At 31.6% G+C, this 19,252-nt stretch overlaps 2 protein-coding genes across 2 annotated transcripts; both read left to right on the forward strand.

Annotated features, from left to right (window-relative positions):
• Positions 1 to 1,592: 1,592 nt before the first annotated feature.
• Vang (Strabismus domain-containing protein Vang) lies at positions 1,593 to 11,425 on the forward strand. Its single transcript, XM_012361936.2, has 4 exons — positions 1,593 to 4,695; positions 4,902 to 5,496; positions 5,578 to 5,736; positions 5,825 to 11,425. The coding sequence occupies exons 1-4, from the start codon at positions 4,565 to 4,567 to the stop codon at positions 6,659 to 6,661; spliced, it is 1,722 nt and encodes a 573-aa protein (XP_012217359.1). The 5' UTR covers positions 1,593 to 4,564; the 3' UTR covers positions 6,662 to 11,425.
• A 2,710-nt stretch (positions 11,426 to 14,135) lies between these two features.
• LOC105669146 (neprilysin-1-like) lies at positions 14,136 to 18,897 on the forward strand. Its single transcript, XM_067348010.1, has 13 exons — positions 14,136 to 15,118; positions 15,374 to 15,476; positions 15,573 to 15,714; positions 15,838 to 15,952; positions 16,251 to 16,341; positions 16,434 to 16,607; positions 16,961 to 17,061; positions 17,202 to 17,260; positions 17,350 to 17,401; positions 17,613 to 17,680; positions 17,763 to 17,902; positions 18,117 to 18,284; positions 18,405 to 18,897. Exons 2-13 carry the CDS (start codon positions 15,453 to 15,455, stop codon positions 18,576 to 18,578), a joined length of 1,308 nt encoding a protein of 435 aa, XP_067204111.1. The 5' UTR covers positions 14,136 to 15,118; positions 15,374 to 15,452; the 3' UTR covers positions 18,579 to 18,897.
• Positions 18,898 to 19,252: the final 355 nt, after the last annotated feature.

The following is a 19,252-nucleotide window of genomic DNA, read 5'->3' on the forward strand; positions in this document are numbered from 1 at the left end:
AGAAACACATGACACGGTTGGTTCATCAGAATGCGTTTCATCACTTCAAACGGTCACAACGTCTAAATCATTAACTGTTGTAACTAAAAAGCATGTGTGGAAATGTTTTGTGAAATTGCCAAATTTTAAAGCGCAGTGTATGTTTTGCGAAAAAAAGTATTATTATATATGCGTTAAAACTTTCCGAATGTATTTTGTTAAACATCATAGAAAAATTTGGAAATACGAACAAAAGAAAAAACTAATATAATTGCCATGGATGTATTTCAAGTATTCAAACAAATTATATTCACAATGTATTATCTGTAATGCAAATGTTCGATCTACGTTTGAATCTATAGAAAATCACTTGAGTTCGCATTCTGAAAAACAACGAAAGAATCATATCCTTCGCAGTTGGTCATATAAATATTTGACAAAAAGAGATGATTTTGTAGTGGAGTGTAATATTTGTCACAAGAATTACGCTCTTGATGTTCAACACCAACTAATTTCTCATATGAAAATGACACATTCAGATCAATTGAAAAATACAAATTAAGGAAACTCATAACATAGTTGGTTCGTCTCTCTCTCTCTCTCTCTCTCTCTCAGAATGCGTTTCATCACTTCAAACGGACTGTCTATACCATTGAAAGATTGTTATATATTGTTAACGAAATATCCACCTTATTTTTTACATATAAAAAAATGCATGTAGAAATTTTTAGTCTGGATCAAAAATACCAAAGTTTACATGGATCATCAAGATATATTTTATATTATTCAACTCATTAATATTGTGATGAAAACATTTTATCTGAAAGTTTAGAAGATTACTCGCATTCTAAAGACCAGTTACAAAAACATACATTTCAGAGTTGGTTATGGAAATACTGTACCGAAAGTGAAGTGTTGAAGTAGAATGTAATATTTGTCACTGATCTGTCACATGTTTGTTGCTATTAAAATTAATTTAAATGACTATATTAAAAATAAATATCATTTGGCAAGCAAACTAAATTGAATGAAAAAATGTCCGTAAGTTTCATTAATATTATTGTTAATATCATTATGTATAATTAACTTTATATTACATTAATTATTATGTATAATTATTGTTTATATAGATTTATCCGGAAGTTGACAATGGGAAATGATGGTAACGGCATCCAAGTAACATCACAATCAGCAATAATGGCAGTCTTAATTTTAACGATTTTAATTTATTAACTATAATTATAAATTTTACTATGTTTTAAATTTAAAAACTATATTCTTAATTTTATTAATTAAAACGATTTAATAAAGTAATCATCGACTTCTCCGTAAAGAAAAGAATACCGACAATTTACAGTATAATTTAATTTCAAATATTTAAGTTTTATATAATTTGTGTATTTTGACGCATGTTTAAAATTTTTTATATTATTTTATTATTTTTTGTACTTTATAGAGTGCCAATTTCTTATCATAACTTTTGTAAAAGTCTCCGAATGTATAATACATTTAATTGTCAATAAAATATATCAGTTTAATTTTTAAAATTATGTTTGTTCGAGAAATGTTTATGTTATACATGTTGCATTCATCACCAATAAATCACCATATAAATCAAATAAATTCATCATAAGAGTGTCAATTTATTAATTAAAGGTATCATTTTTACATATGATTTGTACGGTTTGCAGTAAATGCAGGTTGTTTTATTTTTTATTTTATTTATTATTTTATCGGAAGGCGTCAATTTTTCTGTCAATGTTATTCACAAAAACACGAATAGGATTATAATCGAAAACTCATTGATCAAAAACTGTCCGTTTGAAATTTTCAATATTATATAGTAGGTGCTGCTGAATTAATTTGTTATTTTTGTCCCAATTTTTCTGAAATATCAGATATTAGTAAAAATTTATTCATAAATTTTAAAAAATTATTAATATTATTAAACAGCAATGTCTTGCGGTTAAGATGCAGTTCGTAATAACATTTTAAAATTACATTAATGTTAATTTCTCATCACGTTGGAGATCCAATACTCTTTAACGTCTTTTTTATATTCCAACCGTTTCACGAATTATCGTATTTTATTTCACTGAATGGAATACACAATATGTTTCAAAACTAATTTAAAAGCTGAAGTCTGAAAATGAAAATTGGAAATTTCTCTGGTAGAAACGTCCGTGTTTTTTGCTAAGAAAATTGCAAAGCGGAAGATTTTAAAGATGTTAAGTAGATAATCGCTCCGAGTAGAGGCAATATGCGTAATTGCATCGGTATTAGAATGATAATAATTTAGGATAAAAAATGACTTAATAATTATCGTTGGAAATATTTAGAATGTCAGAGCACGAAAACTGTAATCAAGCAGCATTATTATTTTGACATTGTGAATGTTTCATTCATTAGCATTGAAATGTGACAATGTACTTTAAATTATACGAGTGCACTATTATGAGATTTATTACCGAAATTATTGCGTATATTATTACATGTAGATAACAGCGGAATAGATAAGTTTGTTGATGAAATTAATTGCAGTGTTTATCAATATCTTATCTAAAAAAGGCATGGAAGATTTTCATTCTTCCTTTCTTTCGCGATATTAATCTTTTTGCTTAAACATTAATTTTTACATATGATTTATACGGTATGCGGTTATTGTTTTGTGTTTTATAAAAAATATTCAAAATGTCTTCTCTGATACATTTCCGAATTCTTTGCTTAAATCTTTTCTGAAATCAAAGACGTAATGGTTTAATATTAGTTTAATATAAATGCTCACTAAAAATTCGGTCCGATTATTTATTTTCCAATTATTTTATATTATACATTTATGTAATAAACTAATTACAAATTTATGTAATTTTAATATATTTTTACACATAAGTAACAGGACTTGTGTTCAATAGTAGTACAAATTGCGACAATGATGATATAATAATATATAAATAATGGTGATAAAATATTATTTTTATTAAACATAGTTATAATAAATAATTCTTTGCAACTAAAAAAATTAATGGCGCGTATAGTGCGCGCTAGTGTGTCCAGTTTAATAAAATTACTTAGTTTATTTGTCTACCATGAAACTTATCATAACTTTAGCCTTTACTCGATATATTTAAAATTATTAAAAAATGCTGAAATTATTTTTGCACACAGACGAATAACTCTGTCAAAGTGTGTGTTAACAAAAATATTCAAACAAAATAAAATATTAAATAAAATATTTATAAAATCTTTATTTTAGTACGAGTATTTAAGATTAAAATAAAGCAAATTAAAGCACATTAAATACTGCTATTATTGAACAAATAAGAATAGAATAGTGTAATACGAAATTTAAACCAATAAATCGGGCTATTTTTGTAAAGAAAATCGACGATAATGCCATATTTGAAAATAAATCAGGTGGTTAAATGCATACACGTAATATAATATGCAAGACGTATTTCTGTTCAATAAATTGTGGATGTAACACGGACATGAACCAACCATGACTCTTTTACCATCCCGGAAAATGGATGTATCATGGACATGAACCAACCAGGGTTCTTGTACCATCTCGGAAAATGGATGTGGCCATGTAGTTCCAGGCAGGCTGTAAAATGGATGTACGCACCGCTAGTGTACGGCCTAGAAAAAGCGTCTTACGAAAAACGACAGCGTGGCGCCTCTCAGGTTTCTCTCTGATTATAGTTTAGTGTATTATGCAATGTAATTGAAAATTACAAAAGTGAGTAAATTTATTGAAACATTTATGATCTTATTGGTCGATAACCTAGTAAATTTGCTAATTTTTGTAATTTTCACTACATTGTAGGTTTGTTCGCGTTGCTCCAATACGCTTCAATCTATAGTGTATGTAACATAATACTATAGATTGGAGCATATTGGAGCGAATAGGAGCATGTTGGAGCTTGCAACGCGAACAAACTTTGGGCTTGTTCGTTTTAGCTGCACTGGGGCAGCTCTGGGTCTGCTCTAAACAAGATAATACAGGACAAACTATTTATCTGTCCTGTATTATCCTGTGTAGAGCAGAACCAGAGCAGCCCCAGTGTAGCTAAAACGAACAAGCCCTTTGTATGATACACAAGCGATGCCCTGATCAGGATAGAATTTCCCTAGAGACTAGAGACGCCGCAGTGTTTTCAATTCAGTGAATCGCTGCAATTACTACGGAATGTGGTAGCCCGGCTGGTTGGAGCCGGACGGAGGGGGTGGGAATAATAAAACGTTAGGCGTGTCGGCGTCTGTTTTTTACGCGTACAACGTTATTTTACCGATCACGGTGCCGATCTCGCTTCTCGCATACATCGGTACCCACTTTCCCGGTGGATCGGCTCCGATCGGAGCGGAATGTCAAGGGTGCACGTGGTGATTGCAACGCCGCGACGTTCCAGGGATGCTTGGATCGTCGCATCCGCGACGATAGCATAGCATAACACGACGAGACAGTGGATATCACTGAGGCGACAGATCGCGTCGTGTTGCATATACATGTTCTCGTCGTTCGTCCGCGTGCGACAGTGGGTATGCTCTTATGGGGTAGCGAGCGGGCGGTAGCCTTTGCCGTGGAATGGAGACGGAGAGCGTAAAGTCTGGGGCTAGCGAGCATAGCCATAGCCACCACAGTAGGAGCTCCCAGAAGCATCATCGGTCCCACAGCTCGAAGCAGCACCACCGACAACATTCTCATCGTACTGCCAGGTAAATTCTATATCAATTTTTAATCGTGCTTAGAAAAGTCGGCGTATTAATTTCCTGTTGAGTACGCTTGTATAATATATACATAGCTGTTTATACGTCAAAAGCAAGTTATACTTTTAATATTGCTACAACTGTTGTAAAAGGTCTCTTGCATTTTCCTTTTTTGTTTTTTTTTTTTTTTTCTAAATATTGATTTTCCACAACAGGAGCAATCGAAATCAAAGGAAAGAAAGGCCAAATTTGGACATTAACGAAATGGCTCCATTTCAAACAACTGTGAATGTGCGGAGAGACAGTGTAGATAATTTAGGCCAAGAAGTGATTGAGGTGCAGATACTGCCGCAGGATGAGAATTGGGGAGAAAATACCACTGCCGTCACTGGCAATACCTCTGACAGATCAGAATCGACTGAAGATGTAAGCCATTGGCCAAACGAGACCGAAGGCACATTTGGCTATGGCTGCAATCGCTATGTTGCTTCAATTGTGGCCATAATACTTGGAACAAGCGCCTTTCTTAGTCCTATAGCCATGGTTATCTTGCCTAAACTGGGATTCTTTCCCGACTCAATAACAGTATTGACGATGCAGCAGAAGCTACAGCTATTGTCATGCAACGCCGAATGCAAAGGCCAACTGCTGGGATTAGCCTTCAAACTGGTGCTACTGGGCATCGGCAGCTGGGGAGTATTCCTGCGTCCTCGAACAGCTACCATGCCACGTATATTTTTATTCAGGGCAGGGGTGCTGCTGCTTACCACACTGTGCATTTGTACTTATTGGCTTTTTTACGTTGTACAGGTCTGTGATCTAAATGTGATTCGCACATATTTCTTTTTGCAAGTGCAACATATGCTTATGAAAATGCTTAACACTTTTCAGGTCACTGAGAGTGCTAAGACTGCTGCCAATGGCGAAATAACAGAGTACAAAAGTTTAGTAAATTACGCGGGTACCCTTGCAGATACGCTGCTGTTTATACATTATGTCGCTGTGCTCCTTATTGAAGTTCGTCATTTACAGCCTACATTCTACATTAAGGTGTGTAGATGTCTTATACTTGTACTAATAATATCTGATTGTAATGTTTGCTGTAAATAGTAGATATTGTTGGTATTTTCATTCGCAGGTCGTTAGATCACCAGACGGTGAATCCAGGTCTTACGCAATCGGTCAATTATCAATACAGAGAGCAGCTGTGTGGGTTTTAGAGAGGTACTATACGGAGTTTCCGATCTATAACCCATATTTGGAAAGATTACCGGTTTCTAAATCAGGTAGGAAACAGTCGAGCTTTAAGTTCTACGAGGTCGACGGTGGAGTGACCAGTGCCGTGCAATCACGCGGCGGTAGCGGCGACCGGGCGGTTCTGGCGGCGCAAGCGCGTCGTCGCGACTCCAGCCACAACGAGCGCTTCTACGAGGAGCACGATTACGAGCGACGTGTGCGGAAACGCCGCGCCAGACTAATCACTGCCGCCGAAGAGGCATTCGCGCACATCAAACGCTTGCATTCCGAGGTGGAGTCCACGCCGAATCCGGGACCGATGGATCCCATGGAAGCCGCGCAAGCGGTGTTCCCCTCTATGGCGAGAGCATTGCAGAAATACTTGAGAATCACCCGGCAACAACCGCGCCACTCCGTAGAATCCATTCTGAATCGTCTGGCTCGGTGTCTGGCTCAGGACGCGGCGCCGCGCGCATTCTTGGAACCGTTTTTCACCACAAGCCCGGTGCTGTCGAATGAGAAGGAAAGACAGAAGCGATCGCATCATTGGGCCTTGGTGTGCGAGGGCGAGTTACCCTCACGTCCGATCGCTAACGGTTGTGAGTTTCAATTGAGACAGGGTGAGGTGGCACTTCTGTGTACAGCGTACAGGTTACCTCACTTTAATCTCACCGAACAATTAGCGCATCCTAAATCGAACAAGTTTCTTTTGCGATTAAATTCGGAAACCTCTGTCTAAAATTTTGAATGCAGGTACACTTTCACAAAATTTTTATGAAATTGGCTGATAGAGGTTTTTGAAACTTCACTCAACATTTCTCCCGTTCACTGAGACATGGATTGTTGTAAAATAGCATAACAATAACTTGAACTTTCCAACGTGATAGACTGAAAGAAGCGTAATGCTTGGAGAAGTAATTTGACATTAACTAACGTTCATGACATTGTTTTCTTTTTTTAGAAAGAGAACTGCAAAGATATTAATAATTAATCTATATTCCCGAACGTGCATTCAAGTAATTATTGCGAAGAAATAATTAGTTCGTACTGTAATACGAAATACTCAGTTTTTTTATCTTTAAGACATGCGTACGTATTTATTTATTCCATTATATTACATATCATGAACACAGAATATACAGTGTCCCAGACTTACCGTATCACTCGTTAATAGCTGATTCCTGAGATCATTTGGAGACGAAAATCCTAATTCCAAAATGTTGAGGCTGCAATAGTTTTTAAATAGGGTTTAAAGTTTCTATCAACTTGTGTCAAAACTTTGCGCACTCAGGGACATCATATGTTGAAAGTGCCCTTAGATATTACTTTTATTATTCGATATTAATATAATTTAATGATTTTATAAACTTATCTTCTTCATTACACGGTTAATAATTCCGACAAATATTGTTATAACAATAGCTTAAAAATGGTTTAGAATATTGAGACGTTAGAACGCAATGCGCATCGAAAATGTCAAAACTCTCTCACGTGAAGCATGTCATAAATAAATAACGTTTCTCATATGATAAAAATATAAAAATCAATATTCGTGCCTGAGTGCGCAAAGTTTTGACGCAAGTTGATTGAAAAACTTTAAACCCTTCCCATTTAAAGACTATTGTAGCCTCAACATTTTGGTGTTAGGATTTTCGTCTTTAAATGACTTCAGGAATCTATCATCATAATATGTGATATGGTAAATCTTTATATAACCTGTATACACAGTATATACACATGTCTGAAGAATAACGAGATTAATTTTTTTTTTAATTTTTTACGTAAACGCTGTCTATTGACAATTAGTGACGTTTTGAAGCTCCATGTTTGTTCTAACAGATATCGATGAGCTGAAACATAGATCATGAAATATAGCAATCAAAGTGGCAATTCCTTAGTACACCTCGTCTCGAAATGTGTACAATAAAACAACGCTAATATAAAATTCTGTTTTAAAATCTCGGTAAAAACGCGATGAAAACCTATGAGATGTTGAAATAAAGGAAGATGGGTAAAATGGGCGATTTTGATCCCCGGAGCGGCAAATAAAAACGGTATGTTTTTTTGTAGAGCTGCTGAATCTGATTCTGACCTTTAAAAATTTTTAATTTGTCGGGAAAGTATTAAGATCAGCATATATGAAGCTAAAATATCTATACTCTGTTCAGCGATAGAATATCCACGGTCTGTACATAGGAGAAGCATGGCGAGCAAAGTGGGGAGAGCGTTGGCATTGGCAAGCTGTACGAGCAGTACAGTTTTGTGGAGTGGGGAGTTTTCTAAGCGTTCCGTGAGGGAAAACTTACACCGAACGGACGAGTTTTCGTCCGATCCGTGGGTGTTCTCTCGCTGGACAGTGTATAGTACCGTAAATTATTATTGTTGAGCTTTACGAACGTATTGTGAATTTGTGATTTTCTACTAGTAAAACATGATAATACTCTCATCTCGAATAGTTCATGTTCTGCTTGATAAAAAAAGTAAAAATTATTAATATCTAAAAGAGGCATTATCGATGGAAATCATTTTAAATCTTGACTACAGCACCTGAGAGCATTGTTGTTTATTACTCCTTTTAAGGACTTTCTCTTTTTTACACATATTCTTCTGTGTTCTGTTCATTAAAAATATTTTACTATTGTATTTTTACTACAATAGTTATAGTATTTTGCCATTGGAAATTGTATGATTCATGCAAAACATATTTTAAGCATCAAGATTTGCTTTGGCCAAATAAGACCTTCATTTATTAATTTGTATCGTTAATATATCTGTCGATTTTTACTTAATATTGTTTATTTCACTATAATTTTACAGTTTCATCAACATACCATTCTCACAATAGCTTCTTATATGTTTAATAGCTTTATATGCTGATCTTAATACTTTTCCGACAAATTAAAAATTTTTAAAGAATCAGAATCAGATTCAGCAGCTCAAAAACTACAAGAAAACATACCGTTTTTACTTGTCGCTTGGGGAGCCAAAATTGGCCCATTTTCCTTTACAGAAACGATTGTTTCTATCTCATACACGAATTTTTAAGAGTGATTGTCAACATTTAAAGACGCAAGGAAAATCTGTGTGATGAACAATTGGGCGAACATGATTTTGATGGAAGATCTCGTGGAAAGGATTAAACATTAGCAGTCGAATGCTGATATTCAGTCAAAAGTGGCAAAATTTACGATTCACAATATTTTACGTAACGATTTGAACAAGTGGAAGATCTGTTTTTGCTTTGTGTCGCATTTGCTAACAGAGGACTGCGGTCATACATAAATTTGTGACCAAAAAACAAATAGTAGTGATTGACATCTGTACTTGATTTAATTTCCTGTGATTACTTTCTATTTCAAGAACTAAATTTCGAAAACACAAGATCAGTATTTGAACTTATATAGTGTCAATCCCGTTATTTTTTAAACATACTGTAACAAATATATATGTACCTACTTTGAAAATATTAGAGATATGCAAAAGTTTCTGTCGTTTGTGTAGATACTTCTATAGATAACGTTATGAGCTATTTAAGTTAAAGTAGCGGCATATTTTTGTTTTGTTATTTAAATGTTAGTCAACCTGCATAAAAAATTATGCCTAACAAGTCATATCTATTGACATAATCATATTTTTTATTCGAAAATGGAAATCAATAAAACGCATATTTTTTATTGTATGCTTTTCTTATTTAAACAGCACAAATCAGCTGCTAAAACGACCAAAATAATTTGTGAAACGTATAGTGAAGGGATAATAGCCGAAAATTCGTGTCGCGAGTGATTTCGACGTTTCAAAAGTGATTTCGATTTGAAAGACAAGGAGCGTTCTTCGGAGACAAGATTCGGCTCAATTGTAAATGCGATTCCTTAAAAATGATGGAAACTTTTACATATCTCTAAATTTTTTGTGTGCACGCATACACACACACACACACACACACACACACACACACACACACACACACACACACACACACACACACGCACACACTCGTTTGAAAGAAAATGTAGGTAGGTTAAAGAGCGCACGAGCAATGGAATATTCATACTGATTGTGAGATATTTACATTAATTAATATGCATTCCCGAATTTATGAATTATATTTTTAGTACCTTACATATGCTTTAAAACTTATACGTATGTGTTCATATGCATATGCGCACATATAGCAGCACAAAACACACGCGATTTATATCTTGCATTTCACTATTAAAAAGAAGATATGAAACTTGCATCTTGTTATCCTGCGCCTTGCATTGTGACGGTACGCACAGCTAATACTCGAATTATAGTTTTAATTTTCCTATGTTAACGTTTTTATATCATTTTTACTTTGATACAGTATTTATATTAAGTATACACGAATGGTAAACTATAATTGCTAGATGATAGGAACTTCCGATACAATCCTCTGTTGAATTTATTTTTCTCAATTTTTTTTCCTATTATTAAATTACTATTCTATATATTGCGTTGTGATTAGGTAAGAATTATACTCTCTTGATAATTTATATGTACGCGCATAATGTGTGCGCTTAAATTAAATATTTTTTTCGTTTACTCTTAAATGCTTGCTACTGAATAATATAAAAGAAAATATTTCGAAGAAAATTGGAAAATAATTTATTATACTAGAGCTAGTCAGATTTTCTTTATTCGACATTTTATACAGTCTTCCTCTATAATTTTTAGTCATTATGGGAATTGCTTGACACAAACATTTACGAGTAAACCATCAGAATAATTTTAAATATGTGACATGATTAATTATATACGTGCATTATATACATAATATTATAAGTTAATAATTAAATCATTAATTACATATCTTAGCGCATATGTGATTTAAGCGCATATTCCATATTATTTGATCGCGAGATGAATACAAATTTGCGCGTTCTCTGGTATATGTATATAGTGAACAGAAATTCTATATGATTAAATTACATGTACATATTCGTACAAATCTCTTATTCGATAAATTAAAGAACGATAGTTTGAATTATAAGCCTAATGGGCCAGAAGAAGCGTGATTTTTATATCGAATTAAATTATTGCATTTTTTTGTCGCATTTTAAAATAAAGTCTCGGTCGTCGTAATGAAATTGACAAATGTAAAAGCGTAAGTTTTCTAAGACGACATAAATTTTCAAAGAAAGTATGCAATGTGCACATGCCTTGACTACTTTTTTCACTGATATCATATGCTTCGCTACGTTTGTGAATCGTATAATCTGTTAAGATAAAAATGCTTGGAAAATACTCGAAACTTTTTTAATCTGCGTTAGTTTGAGGAATCTTGATTTAAGAAATATCGGAATAAGATTGAAGATACCGAAAATAATTTCTTTATAACTTGATATTATTATGAGTATGCATTTTTTTACGAATAGCGCTTGCTATGGATGTTTTTCTTTTTTTTTTTTTTTTATTTATGTGTGCCCGTGATAATTGTGTACTATTTGAAAAATGAAATATACATTTAATGTATAAAAACAAATCTTGTTTCTCCTAACTTTCTTTTGATACACAAAGAGAACTTATCCAAAAAAATCCATTCCAATCCCTCCAGTTTACTTATACTACAATAAGTAATAAGTTACAATAACAAAATACTTGAGCATCAAAATTTTTAAGAGAATAAAATTTTTAAAGAGAATAAAATTCAAATATTTTATTATATAAAACATTTCTTTTACTGCGCTTTAAAACAAATGTAAATATGAAGGCTAAATTTTAAAAACTGGCAAATTTAACAATGCAAAATATTATATTAATTACTATCATATTAACATTTCTTTTGAAAAAATTAATATCCAATGTAAATAAATAAAATCATAAACATAACAATATCAAAATCATACGAGAATGCTTGAAAGGTTGTTGATCAGCGTTTGGTACAATCATTAAAAGATCTTTCGTCGAATTGATACAAATTATTACACAAAAAGATGGTTTTTTGTTATTAATGGTGTATATAATTCAGTCAATTATGAAATCTTGATTATTTTAATGATATGTAAATTAAAGTAGACATGAGTGCGAACATCTTTTGTGTTGATTTAGCTGTTATGATAACATAATCTTCCATTTTGTAAAGAGTGAGATACAATTTACATATTGTACACCTGGAATTAAGTATTAAACAGAGGATGTCATTAATTTATAACGTGCCCCAGATCTACCATAACACCCGTTAATGGCAGATTTCTGAAATTATTTGGAGACGAAAGTCTTAATACTAAATTGTCGAGATTGCAATAGTTTTTAAATGGAAAGTGTTTAAAGTTGACCAATCAAGTTGTCAAAAAGTCGCGGTAGGTCTGGGATAGCCTGTAAAAACTAAGATTAAAAATGGAATGAAAGAGTTAGGATAATATTTAAATTGAAATAAAATATGGATTGTTAGCAAAATGATTTTTCGATGGGGGTAATTTAAATCTTGTACGCGATAGTTGACTCGCAGCGACTTAATTAATTAATCGAGTTTCTATCAAAATCAAAATTTTTATTCATGTACATATAATTCATACGCATTTATTTGCTGCAAATATATAAAATACGTCAAACATGTGTAATATTTGGACAAGTGTTTTACCGTATTATTTCACTTGAGTATTTCGACACAAAACTCTTGATTGTATCATTCGTAACCGTATGTGCGGTGCACGTCTTATCACATTACGGGGTGCAATTTTTCCATTACTATATATACATATATATATATATAAAGATTTCGTCCCGTGTTTTGCCATTTCCAAGAAGATAGCTTTGGCTATCATCGAGATAGTACAGTTTTGGTGAACAAGTGCCATTAACTACTTCCTTTGAAACGCTGAAACACAGTCAAAATATGCAAACGTATTGCTTTATGTAAGATTGGAAATTTTATTTTTAATATAATATAATAATATAATGCGTATATAAATATGTATTAGCATTAGTATTTCAATGTATTTATGTAGTTATTAATAGTTTGACAAATTTATGAAAATTTTATGTGTTGACACCAATCACACATATCGGTTTATTAAACAAATTGTTGAAATTAAATTTTTAACATAAATTCAGTTTGGAAAGATTTCTGATAAAAGAGAACAACAACCTGCATTTAATTGAAGATAGCAATCACTATTTACTTATTCTGAATTAATTGTATTTTTTTTTATTCAAATTTTTGTAGATTTTTTTTGGTAGCATATACGCGCTTTGCGTTCGCAGCTCCAAAAAACAATTATGCAAATAACGATTACACATTGTGCACCACGCAAGATTGTATGGACACAGGTACGTATTTTATTATTTCTCATTGTTATATAAATCTCTATCTCATTGTTATATAAATTATTTTTATTTTTGTATATTTGTACAATATACTTCATATGTATATTTTATAAAAGATTTTATAAAATCTTTTTTTATATTAAACTTTTTGTAGCATCGAAAATCTCAGCTATGCTGGATCGTTCAGTTAATCCTTGCGACAACTTTTACAAATTCGCTTGCGGCGGATGGGTAAAAAATCATCCAGTAAATATATCCTATTCGAGTATTAGCTCGCTATCGTCTATCAGTGAGCAAACGACAGAGCAACTTAGAGGTTTGATACCATTTTATTATTAGCATTTGTTAGAAATATCAACATTATTAGGATAAATCGATATGTTAATTAAAATTTCCGTTGTAATTTACAAATTTGTGGTCATTTTGTTATTTACAGAAATCTTAGAAGATACTCCTAAATCAGACGACACGCTGTCTTTACAAAAAGCAAGGAGGATGTACGCCATGTGTATGGACTCCAGTATGTATGCTTATATTACAAAATAAATTAATTAAAATGCGAAAATTAAAATTCTGCGAATATGTAAAATTCAAAAGAAGAAGACTGACTTCAATTCCTACAATTTTCAGAGAAACTGAAATTGATCGGAATAAACGCTCTTAGCAATCTTGTGCGAAAGAATGGTGGATGGCCGATAACTATGTCTTTTAAGGAGTGGAGCAGGAAAGGATATAAAAAGTGGCAACAAGTTAGCAACATTATGCAATATAATTTATTTGACAATGGTCTTTATCAAATAGGCGTGACGGTGGACGACAAGAAATCCGACAGTAACGTTATTATTGTAGGTATATTATTTATACTTGACATAATTATTTATATTTTAAATATACAATATAAATTTATAGTTAGAATATTATTGTTTATAGTTAGAATATTATTTAGATTATTACAGGAATATTTAGGAGCGTTGTCTAAAGACGATTTTCTCCGAACTAATTTGAAATTGATAAAAACGAATGATATCTACCCTCTTCTCCCCCCCCCCCCTTGCCTCTCTAAATCGACTAACTGGAGTTAAAAAAAATATTTCCGAGCCTTTTTCTCAATTCTCCTTTGGGAATTTTTGGGGTGGCATATCTGTTTTTCGAAATTTTTTAATGGTAGATGTGTTTTGACTTTAGATTCGAAAAGAAGACAGAAAAATAAGACTTTTTTTGAAACTTTCAAGTTATGGGGGATTAAATTCTTTTAAGGCTTGCGGGAAGACTCGTGAAATTTTGCGCGCACAATTATTAATGAGTAAAACTGAAAACTGGGAAAAAGTTCTAAAGAGATGAATAATAAATGCTCATTCCCTTACAATAAAAAAATTTTGACAAACAAGCATGCCCCCCAAAAACCTCCCAAAGGGAGTAAAAAAATTTGTTTTTTAATTCTAAGGAATCAATCTAGAGGAAATAAGCACCATTTGTTTTTATTAATTCCAAATCAATTCGGAAAAAATTCCAATGAGAAGGCGCTCTTAAACACCTTGCATATACTTATGTAAATATATTATTATTATTAAGAAATATACAATACGTTGCTACTGTTATATTATATTAGAATTTCTTATTTACAAGAATAATTATAATTATCCATAGTTTGAATGGGTGAATAGAAGAAAAACGGATAACTTTGTAGCATACATTTTTGTGCATTTTACAGATCGCGGAACCTGCTTTCTTTGCACCGCGTGATATCGTGATTAGTCTCGGTGAGGACCCTGAGCAAAAAATGTTGTACAAGTCCTACATCGAGAAAGTCGCAAAGATCTTTGTGGAAGACAGGGGCGCATACGTCCAAGATACGACCATTGCACAAGATGCATTGAACGTGGTCAATTTCGAGATTGAATTGGCTAAGGTTGTTATTATTCATACTTTTTAATCATTAGATTTATCTTATTTCAAAGCAGCAATTATTTTGTTGTTGAAACTTTCTTTTTTTATTCATCAATACATTCAATATTTTAGTTTTATTGAAAATGTTTTTCACGATTTGTTAGATAAATTTTTTTTTGTTTAATTGAAGTGAAAGCTATTTAAATCAATTTAATATAGATACATTAGCCAATTGTGTGAATTTTTAATTTTATTTTGCTTATTTCAATTTTTGCAGCTAACATTGAGCAACGAAGACAGTAGAGATATTGATAAAGTCTATAACCCGTTAACAATCGAAGAATTACAACAGGCATATGACACGCAACATCCGAAAAGGGGTAAGGTTAGCTTCAAAATTTAATATTCTAATACGTATATTATAAATTACATATAAATTATTTATGTCATTTAATTTCTGTATATTTACATTATAGATAAACTGGTTCGAACGCATTCAAAAATTGTTTGCGCCACTAGGAATCAAGATCGACCCGTCTGAAAAACTTGTCGTTCACGCGTACAAATATCTTACCAGTTTGGTATCGCTGCTGGAACAAACATCCTCTCGTACTATCGGTAAGATGTTCAGAATGTTTAATGGAAAGGTTGCAAAATGACAACAAAAATTCTTAGAGAAAGATTTCCAACATCACGGAGATTTATCTACCTACAAATACAATCTATAAATTACAATTACAGTTAACTATATGCAATGGAATCTTGTCAGAAATCTGTTACCTTACACCGAACGTACGGAAACAATTGCTATCGCACTTGCCACACAATTCCAAGGCAAGGAGGCAGACAATTCGAGGTATGTACTAGTCGATAATTATAACCATGTATTTGAACAATTCGATGCACAGTATAAAGTTCAAAATTAGTAGTATTTGTTCAAAGATATGATCACTCTTACAACTATAAATCATAAATATTACATTTAATTATTTGTCTATGGATAAATCTGACTCTTAATATATATTTGTCATAGAATTGTTTGTTTTCCAACTTTTTCAAAATACCAGTATACAATTCGTGCTATTATAGCATCTAATTCTTTAGTTTAGAGCAGCATAGGTAAAACTAATATTAACTAAATGGAATTCATTAAGGTGGAAGAGTTGCGTGAAGAAAACCAACTTAGACTCGGCTATTTCGTACGAATACGCCAAGCGATACGTACAGCACGAAAATAAAGAAGATGTAAGTTATCAATGCATATATAAAAGCAAGGACGAATAAAACTCATCAAATAACATTCATGCTGACAAGTTATATAAATCATTTAACTTTAGATCAGTAATATGATCACGAATATTGCAAATGTTGTCCGTGAACAAATCAAAGAATCTACTTGGATGGACCAGCCTACGAAGAAGGCATCTCTTGAGAAATTAGCCCTTATGAGAAAACAAGTTCTCACACCTGATTGGTATAGCAACAAAGCTATTGACAAATATTATAATGGTGTAAGTATATAGATAGTAATGTTTCGTAAATAATATACAATGGATAAAAAGAGAAATAGTCATATGTTTTTTATTATTTTTTTTAATTTTAGAGAGATAATTTTATATGAAAAAGATAATTTTTCTAGAAAGTATGTTTATAAAATATATATTGTTTTTATCTGTATTAGTACATTGAAAAAAAAATAGATAGAGTTTTAACAATATATATATATTTTTTTCATGAAAAAATTTTTATAAAATAAATAAGTATAAATATATTTTTGTTCATTGTATAGAAATAGGTATTTATTAAAGAAGAGAGTATGTTGAAAGACATAACGATAACTATCGTACATACACGTGTGTTTTAGTTAACTATCACTTCGGAATATCTTGAAAGTGTAACAAATCTGTTTAAATTCGAGGCAAAAAGAATGTTACGCAAGCTGAGACAACCCGTCGACAAAAACGAGTAAGAGAGAAAGACTCATAATTTTTTCTATTTTATTTAATATTTTATATCACGATAAACTCGTGAAATCATTGAAAAAGGACGTGCGAAATATCCAAATATCTAAAAGCATATATACATGACTATTTTTTATATAACAGATGGCTTATGGAACCAACAATAGTAAATGCTTATCATAATCCATCTGGCAACGAAATTGGTAATTTTTGAGAATTCTTAGATGTATTTTTTTATGGTAATTTAATAACTTAAATCTTATTAATTTGTTTTATTACCTTTTGTTTTTAGTTATTACTGCTGCAATATCACAAGATCCCGTATACAGTAAACATCGTCCTGAGTGAGTATTTATAATTTATAATATATATATATATAAAATACAATAATGTTTAATAATATATAATATAATTTCTAAGTACGTACAACGTACTTAGAAAAAAATATATTCTTTTGACAATTTAATAGAAAACGATATTTCTTTCACAATCTTTTCAATTTATTATTTTGTCTATAACTTGTATTCTTCTTTTAATTTATCAACTTCTTATCAGATTCATGAACTACGGAGCGCTGGGAACCGTCATTGGACATGAAATAAATCATGGCTTTGATAACCTTGGTAAATAGTTTTTCACGAATAGTTTAAAATCTTGTGACATATAATACATATAACTTTTTCGCAACATATAATTTTTTTATAGGTCGTAAGTATGATAAAAACGGCAATTCCATACAATGGTGGACGCAGGAAACTATCGATAAATACGAACAATTAACACAATGTTTCGTCGATCAATATAACGGTTATCTAGTACCAAGCTTGGAAGAGTCGAAAATTTACGTAAGTAATCACACATGAAGAAATTTGATCTTATCGAACGTCTAAAAAACATCCTAATATTTTCGATGCTTTTCAACGTTTCATAATCTTTTAAATGTTTTCAATGCGTTTCAATGTTTAAAGAACATTTTTTTTATTCTCTCTGCTATTTATGGATTTTATACTCTTTTCTACACCGATTTTCTTCAGATGTAAGAATATAGAAATTTCATAGGTAAATGGACGATTGACATTAGGAGAGAACATTGGTGATTCCGCTGGCGTTGTAGTTGCATATTATGCGTATAAGGACAGAAAAGCGAAACTGAACGAACCCGAGCTGCGACTGAAGGGACTAGAAGAGTACAGCGACGATCAAATTTTCTTTACGAGTTTTGCACAGGTAAGTAGAATGCATCGTTACATGCACGAAGATGTTAGAACAAAAAATATTTGTTCGATGAACAGTTGACAAAAGTGGAATTAGAGAAATGAAATTAATATTGATTTAATTTTTTTTCAGGCGTTCTGCGAAAATTTTACGCCGCAACGATTGCAAGTACTCATTCTTGATGAGCATCCCAGAGGGGAAACGAGAATACGCGGCAGTTTATCGAATTTCCCTGAATTCTCTAAGGCTTATAATTGCCCAGCAGGAAAAGGAATGAATCCGGATAAGAAGTGTACTCTTTGGTAATAAAGCAATGAATGATGAACCAGTGCATGAAATGTTTAATAACTGCAATTTTACAATTTTATTATATCATAATAAATGATAATAGTATATGATATGTGAAATATATATGTATAATGAAATATATATAAATGGTAATAATAAATGATCATAAATGATTTATTTGTAAAATATATTATAAATATATAAATAGCATATGTGTATACATTAATCTGTTATCAAAAAACCGAGTGTAAGAATATTAGTGCCATTCAAGTTTTCATCAGATAAACGTTGAAAATCGAAAATGCATATTTATTATTAAATATAAATAATATAATATAATAATAATATAAAAGTAATATTAATTTATCATTATAGTGCATATTTAATAATAAATATGCACTATAATGATAAATTAATATTACTTTTTATACTTGTAATGCAGTTTTGCTTGGGGTAAATGTTTATAACTATTTATATCTCATTACATCTAATATCGTATTTTTATCATTTTATTAAAAATTAAATGTAGTCTCACTAATAATAATCAAATTTAAAAAATCAAAATTCGTGCAACTTTAAAATTAATTCGTATTACATTTGTCAAATCATGTTTACTTAATATCAAAATTTAGCTGCTAAATTTAAATACTTAATGTATCCTACATGATAAGAATTTTTCATTTTGTAATATT

Source organism: Linepithema humile, chromosome 1, assembly GCF_040581485.1.
Source record: "Linepithema humile isolate Giens D197 chromosome 1, Lhum_UNIL_v1.0, whole genome shotgun sequence".
NCBI lineage: Eukaryota > Metazoa > Arthropoda > Insecta > Hymenoptera > Formicidae > Linepithema > Linepithema humile.

What these genes read in the sequence shown, in the direction of transcription:
- Vang (XM_012361936.2), top strand. Translation starts at nt 4,565, where the DNA reads ATGGAGACGGAGAGCGTAAAGTCTGGGGCTAGCGAGCATAGCCATAGC. An exon ending in CATTCTCATCGTACTGCCAG is followed by an intron (nt 4,696 to 4,901) that starts GTAAATTCTATA and finishes TTTCCACAACAG; the next exon opens with GAGCAATCGAAATCAAAGGA. An exon ending in AGCCTACATTCTACATTAAG is followed by an intron (nt 5,737 to 5,824) that starts GTGTGTAGATGT and finishes TTTCATTCGCAG; the next exon opens with GTCGTTAGATCACCAGACGG.
- LOC105669146 (XM_067348010.1), top strand. Translation starts at nt 15,453, where the DNA reads ATGACACGCAACATCCGAAAAGGG. An exon ending in CACGCAACATCCGAAAAGGG is followed by an intron (nt 15,477 to 15,572) that starts GTAAGGTTAGCT and finishes TTTACATTATAG; the next exon opens with ATAAACTGGTTCGAACGCAT. An exon ending in AACATCCTCTCGTACTATCG is followed by an intron (nt 15,715 to 15,837) that starts GTAAGATGTTCA and finishes TTACAATTACAG; the next exon opens with TTAACTATATGCAATGGAAT.